A 7,561-nucleotide genomic window follows, 5' to 3' on the forward strand; every position below is an offset into this window, starting at 1 on the left:
TCTGCAGATGTGCAATTAGGACTTCATGAGTTCAGATAAGGCACCTCCTCCACTCACTGCACAGAGGTTGTAATTTTTCTGTCAACAAAAACAGCCACTAGAGGAGCAAAGCTGGCCTTTACAGCAGCTCCTGCTGTACTAACCAACAGGAGAAAGGATCTTCAAGCCATTTTCAGGCCCTGATTCCAAAAGAACTCAGAAACATTAGAGGCAAACCAAAAGCCCGTAGGATAGTCTCCAGTGATTTTGGAGAAAACAAACCACAAAAACTTCGAGGCAAATAAGCTCTCCTATATCTGAAATGGGGAGCTCCAATGGAAACAAGTTTCTTAGGAAGGCTCACCCAGGCTTTGCAGAAGCAGAGGTTAAGAGTTAGGTCCATGAGGGTGAAACAGGAGTGACCTAACAAGGAATGGGCTCATTCACCGCACGCAGCACACTTTGCACTTGCCCAGTTTCACCAGCGTTCTTGCCAGGCAGCTGAAGAGCAGATAATCATCTGCAAAGCCCTCTAGGTCACAGTGTGAACATGCAGGTAATTAGTGATGCAGCTGATCTGATCAAGAAATCAGGAAACCACATTCATACTGGCATGACTTGTACCCAACTCACCAGGGATCTTGCAGTCTTCAAAGATCAATTCACAGGTGTTAGACCCCCTCATTCCCAGCTTATCGAGCTTCTGGGCTGCGCTGAAGCCTGGCATTCCCTGCAAAGTCAAGACTGTCAGCTTCTCGTCTTCCTTGCGGTGACAGAGATGTGTATAGCATAGCCTCAAATAATTATAAAGGGATGATAAAAACCACCCCAGCAGACTCCTGTTTTCCAAGGGGTCCCCATGGAACAGTCTGTTTCTGCTTTCTTTGCCTATTCTGACTCTGTTCCGCAAGCACGTTTGGGTCATTTCAGGATTCCAATAGGGCAGCACAAGAAAACGGGGAGAAGAAAATAAAATAGCTATTTTAATGCCTCAGCTTAAACACAATGACACAAAGTTAGATAACAGGATAGCAGGACATATTTATGAGGCCTGCAATATCTCTGACAGTTTCTGGCAACAAGTAAGCCCGTTTCTACGAGCATCTTTTCTGCTCTCTCCGCATTTCCAGCCCTAAAGACTGGTTACATGCTTGGATACCAAAATCCAGGAGTGTCCAGCTGACAGTGCATCCTGCCATGTCACTGGGGCAGAGCACTAATCTCACGGGTTTATAAAATCCAGGCAGAAAGTAGTTTATCTTTGACAGTTACAGAAAGAAAACTAGCTGGCTCCTAAATGAGCCAGCTAGGGTGAAAGCGTTAGCTTTATAAACCACACTACAATACGCTTGTGTGAATTATTAAACCTACCTTCTCCACAATAAATGCAGTTATGCCTCGGGAGGCTGGTACAACGTTAACATCAGTTTTAGCGTAAACGACAAGAACATCTGCATCTGGCCCATTGGTGATCCAAAATTTGTTCCCATTCAAAACAAAGTAGTCTCCTAGAAGCGAAGAGCCACAATCTGTCACCTCACAACAGACAACAGGGCAACACCTATACCTTCACTTCCTTTATTTCAAAAGATGCTCTCTAAGTCCCCCACAAAGAGTGTGCACAAATCCTTCCCCAGTTCAAGAAAACTCATTTGCTTCTATTCTGGAGTCCAGAGACCGTGTAACAAGTGCCTGGCTAACTAAGGCACCACCTCTGGTTCCATCATACCATCAGCCTCCACCATCACAATCAGGAGCCCACTGTTAGACCCTCAGCCATCCACCTCGTGTCTTCATGATCTGGCTTTATTGCACACTGAACCTTCTGGGAGGCAGCACAAGCCTGGCATACCCAAAACCAAACCCCGTATCTCAGGGGTGCTGGGGAAGCTAGTCCAAATTTACAGGAGACATTATTTACACCGGCTCTCTATCTGGGCAGCACGTGCCAGGCTTTACCTTTCTTATCTGCTCTCAGCTTCATGGACACAACATCAGAACCAGAGTTGGGTTCACTCATTGCTAAGGCTCCAATGTGCTCCCCGCTGATTAGCTGGAAGACAAGACAGATATAAGCAAGGAATGGAGAGTAGAAGCGTTGTTCCTGTTCCCTCTTTAGCCTTTTTTTTTTTTTTTCTGCACTGAATCTCCACAGTAGCTGTTCCATGCAAGAACTGGCAACAAGAGCTGCCATTCCTGGAAGAGTCCTAGCAGGGAGCTCCCGCGTGCTGCTGTGCCGAGGGAACACCCAGCAGGAAGCGAAGGATAACTCATGTCTCAGATAGGTGAGTACAGCCCTGCTTATAAAACACCATCTCCAGGAAGGTGCCAGAAGAACCACGTGGGCAGCCACATGTTTTTCACAAGCCCCTTGTTCTGCAGTTCATGACTGGCCTTTTCCACACACAAGAGCTGTTAAACACAAAAGGCCCAGGAGGGCAACGAAAAGATCGCTAAGTTCTTCGCAGTGTTCTCCCAGCCCGGTCCCTCACACTCGCACCACAGCAGCAGATGGACACCCTCCTCTCGGGCCCGCTCACGCCAGGCTCTGGCATGGCTGCTGCTTCCTCTTCACTGTGCTTTTCATCCTGCCCTTTTCTCCTTGTCTTTTGTGTTGGTTCCCCCCTGCTCCGTGTACTTTTATCTGTCTTCTCCTCCTTTTGATCTCATTTTATTAAAAACAGACGCAATGCTTAAGATGTATGTTCAACCAGCTCAATCCATCAGTGCATTTCTTCGTGATCCACTCAAAACTAGTTAAGTACCGTTAAGTACTCTGTCAAGAACCGAGAGAAGTAAGAACTAAAAGTGACTGCACATCTCATTTAATGCCTCATTCACTGCCTTTCAAATACACGAGGACAATTCAGGGTTACGTATTAGCAGGCTGCACGATGCCTTGAGGAAGCGACACTGTACTGCGCATGTGGTTTAAATCAAGTTCCTTGAGCCGATAATTTCAGTAGCTGGGATTCGATCGACTAGTTAAGCTTTTCCCTGCATTTAAATACTGAAATCTGTTTAACACACTTTTGAGTCACAAACATCAATGCCTCAGATGAGGAAGAAGTTTCACGTGCAGTTAATTAGCATAGGCAAACCAAGAATTTGGGCAGCGTGGAACGGAGAATATCAAATCGGAAAGCAGGGAGTTTCATTTGGAACTCTCAAAACAATTTGAAAAGTCGGAAGAATCCAGCGTCACACCAAAGCCTCATTCAGTAACAGAGCTCCAGAGAGCTGGGCTATGCTGTCTATGGACAGACCTCGGCACAGGTCAAAGTTGACATGGATTAACAGGACAGAAAGAAAAGCTAGAGAAGGGCAAGTCTGGCAAGTACAGTGTTTCCTAAATGTTGGGTGACTGAAATTGGCTAATGCCAAAAACGTTACACAACTGTGAAAGACACCGATTCTTTCACGCAGCCAGAACCCAAATGCTTTTGCAGTTTCCCCCCCTTCCAGCCACACACCTTGGGCAGGTACTTGTTTTTCTGGGCCTCATTGCCGTTACGCACGAGCTGGTTGATACAAAGGTTCGAGTGGGCACCGTAACTAAGCCCAACAGCTGCTGATGCACGAGAAATCTCCTCCATCACCAGCACGTGGTCCAGGTACCCCAAAGCAGATCCACCGTATTCCGCTGAAAAGAAGAGAAACCTCCCGTTAACCACCGTGGAGTGGATCACACGTGCAAAAGATCCCAGGGATGGGCTCAGTTTTGAACGAGAACTAAAATTCTTAACAAGACTTTCTGTTTTTCATGGACTCTGTCCCTGGCTTTCTCCATCCTCTCCCAATTTCTTTCTTTTTTTTTTAATCTTAAAGGCACAGCTATATTACTTCTTCAGCATAATCAATAATTTACTTGCACAGCATAGTTTTAAACATATAACAGGCATAAGGACAGACCTAAAATATGCCACGCACACTCGCACAACAGTGAGACCTTCTTCTCAATGCAAGCGCAACCTTAATATTATCAGAAGATTAAATCACAAAGTGGCAAGCCAGGGCTCCTCGTGCTCTGAAATCACCTCCCTCCACCACAAATCAGAGTTTAGGGTTCTACTATCAATCTCCTAAAAGAGGGGTTTAATAATTTCTCATATATACCAGAACAAGAGAGTTTTCTATTCGTTCCTGCGGAGTGGTTGGGTTTGGTGCTACTGCTGCAAGACAGGGAAGGTCACTGTGCTGTGAGCAGTACTGGCCCAGGACTGCTGTGTACTGTGAGAGGTACAAGAAAACCATCCTGCCAGACAAATTCTCAGGCAACGCAAACCACAGTGTGTTTTAGAATGATGTTGCACTTTCAAAATTACTCTTTGTACATGACATGCAAATATGTAGCTGCCATAGAATGATAATACAGGCACTTCTTACCTTAGCTCTTTATAAAATACATGGGAACAAAAAATAAATCACAAAGTAACATAGTTTTCTTACTTTAAAGAACAAAAAGCACTGTTATGTAAAATGTTTCCCTAATAGACTTGAGCCACTAATGCCCAAATGTGACACTTAATTGCGCATATACCCTCATAAGATTTGACATTATCTTCACACCCTAAATCCCAGTCTCCACCTCCTACAACAAAACCAACGTCAGTAAAGAAAGCGCACACAACTACACAGTCAAAAACAAGGCGAAAAATTCTGGGCATAGGAGGGTTTTAGAGGCAAATCTTTGAGGAAATCAGAAAGGACAGGACTCATGAGGGGATGGCTTATTTATAGTGTGGGAAACTGCTGTAAGCCTCAGGCACAACATCAAAGAAGAAAGAAGGTAAGAGTGAGAAAAAACAGGAGCAGCAGTAAATTGGGAAAAGAGAGCAGAAATACAGACTCTTTCAGGCAGACTCAGCGCCACTGAAAGAAACGCGGAGGCATTATTTCAACACATTGCTATTCAGCTTGCTGCTGCAGAAGCCTTTGCAGACGCACATCTAGAAACACAGACTTTACGATGGGGAAATAAAGGCCCCATTGGCTGCTTTTCTCCACTAAGGGCTTCTCCTCATTACACTGCGTTAGTGCATTCAGCATGACCACAGCAGCCTCAGTCATCTATAACATTAATCAAAACACTTTTCAACTAACCTGGACAAGGCTGAATAAGATTTACCCTGATTTTTTTTCCTGACTGGTGGTCAGCTCTACAGTAGTTGTCGCAGCTTTTCAGAGAGTTGTTTTATACCCTCTAACTTCTCCTATTAAAGATGGATGTTTGTTCTGGGATACTTTTATCTATAGCTCTTGTTCTTCAAAACTGGCAGCAAATATTTCGTGTTACAGAAGTGCAAACGTGTTTGAGTTGCATGTGTTATATCTGGAGAAACTATTTCTGAACAGGACTTTTAAACTGTAAGGGGCATTTTATAATCATCCAGAAGTCTAACAAGGGAAAAGGATTCCGAGTCAGTGAAGAATAATAAAAGTTGCAAAAAAGTTTTTAAAAAACACAAAGATAGGAGCTTCTGGACAAAACAGATGTCACGTCACAGACAAGGTTGTTATGAACTGGAAAGGGTGAGTTTAAGTGCCAACTTGTCACTCTTTTGTTTAAAGAATCACCCAGCAGAAGGTAAAAGGTGGGAACAGACTTACCAGGAGCTGTGATCCCCAGAACTCCCAATTCCCCAAGTTTCTTCCAAAACTCCTACAAATACAGAACAAGCAATCAGTCCAGACTCGCAGCCAGGGCATCAGCATAAAAAGTTTTCCCAGGCAGCTCACCAGACACATCAATTTACCTCATCCTTGCAATATTTCAGAGGTAAATACATCAATATCTATTCCTCCTGCAGCAGCAGCTCCGTCCTTTGAACTAAGAACCCAGACGGACTTGAGGACATTAGTTATGCTACACATGCGACTAGTCTGTTGAATTCAGTAAAAATTCACAGCCTAAATTTAATTCTTGAAGGACAGTTCCTCATATTTAACTCTTTGGCAGCACTGTGCAGGCCTGTCAGTCTGTGGCTGCCACAAATAGTGCTTAGCAGAAGTTATGCACCCATGAGGACTGCACGTATGCTCAAGAAACCAACTTTTTGCTTCAGGCCAAAGCCTCTCCCCTGTTCCATGATGGACACACAGGAGAGTGCTTGTCACACGGCCTCAGTGCCCAACAAGCAGATAACAACCAGTGAATAGTCTCCAGAGACTTTGTATTATTCGATAGCTCTGGATGACATCTGGTACACCAGGCTACATTTATATACTTAACTTCAAAGCTGCACATATATCCCTGAAAATGTCAACATCAGAGCTCTGGGAAATCCTAGCAGATGTTCTGAGCTTTTTAAGTCTTGTGGAGCTCATGGAAACCAATAGTTACATCTCTCATTTTCATCAATCAAATCATCCTGTTGCACAGAATTTGTTCTTTTTATTAAGAAGGCAGGTTACAGTTCGACAATCAAACAACTCTACATTTCAGCATTTGTACACAATATTTTCACAACAAATTTCAGAGGAAACTCAGATATCCAAGAACGGGTCCTAGCTAGGAGAATACAAAGCATATACAGAGCCAAACATAAATACCATGATAAGAATGTAAACAAGACCATTATCACTCCATTTTTAATGATTTTTTTTAATTAGATGCTAGCTGAGTTCTGCCCCAGGTTGCTGAAAGTTGTTAACAAAAGATAAAACAGGAAATCAAAAAACTGTTTTCTCTATCGCTTTCAGGCTTGAAAAGTTAATGCATGTGTTCTTAGGATGTGGACTGCGATCCTTTGTCTGGACTAATGTACAGATCAAAGTACAGCCAGGCTTTCGCTGCCATCTCTTTCAAATGTACACACGAAATACTTACCCGCATGCCTTTGAATTCATTTTCCTGATCAATCTGTTGGGCCTTTGGAGCCAAATGCTCTTGACAGAACTTTGTCATGGTCTGTCTAAGCTGGGAAAATAGATGAGGAGAAAGACAGACATTACATCTCAGCAGTATGCTGTTGTCTTACTCCTTAGGAAACTGCCAACATCCCCCTGCCAGGCAGCTCCAGGATCCCTAACCCTGAAGCAAAAGATCAGAAGGAAAACTGATGTTTTGGGCCACTGGCTGAAAGAGCACGCAAAAGGCCCTTTAGAGAAAATACCAACGTACTTAAGTTACTCTCAGCATTTAACCTTAACGGTCTTACCCCAGCACAAGGAAATGCTACTTATCAACTGCCTGCACTAGGGCTTCAGGGGCTATTTTCTGTGAGGAAACTTTGAAAGCTGATGAACAGAACCTGCCAGGTACTATATGCACCCATTGGCTGCTTATGGTTTCATTTAATTATATGCAGGCGCTTGTAATAAACATGCATACTAATTAAAATGTGTTAGGGTAACAAACTGGAACTACATCATCTATGTTACTATTTTCTTCAGAGGGAAAATTTGAGTCCAGCATGACTATTGTTTCAACTCTTAAAGAAATAAATCTCAAAAATCTTTCTCTACATTTTAAAATTTGAATACTTACATAAATGTATTCTGCAGAAGTCTACATGCATAACAAGAAAACATATACAGTATCTTTTTAAGTGTCATTGGCAGAAGCCTGCCCTTGGAAGAC

At 43.4% G+C, this 7,561-nt stretch overlaps 1 protein-coding gene across 1 annotated transcript in view; it reads right to left on the reverse strand.

Moving 5' to 3' along the window:
- IVD (isovaleryl-CoA dehydrogenase) overlaps positions 1–6,898 on the reverse strand; it is a gene marked incomplete at its 5' end in the record, with an annotated part of 11,438 nt that extends 4,540 nt beyond the window's left edge. The window contains 6 exons of the mRNA XM_009865558.1: positions 613–709; positions 1,351–1,487; positions 1,939–2,032; positions 3,453–3,622; positions 5,590–5,641; positions 6,809–6,898. Of these exons, the coding sequence (XP_009863860.1) occupies positions 613–709; positions 1,351–1,487; positions 1,939–2,032; positions 3,453–3,622; positions 5,590–5,641; positions 6,809–6,898 (640 nt within the window). The remainder of the gene's footprint in view (positions 1–612; positions 710–1,350; positions 1,488–1,938; positions 2,033–3,452; positions 3,623–5,589; positions 5,642–6,808) is intronic.
- Between the last annotated feature and the right edge of the window lie 663 nt (positions 6,899–7,561).

This window comes from Apaloderma vittatum, unplaced genomic scaffold (genome assembly GCF_000703405.1).
Source record: "Apaloderma vittatum isolate BGI_N311 unplaced genomic scaffold, ASM70340v1 scaffold30932, whole genome shotgun sequence".
Taxonomy (NCBI): Eukaryota; Metazoa; Chordata; class Aves; order Trogoniformes; family Trogonidae; genus Apaloderma; species Apaloderma vittatum.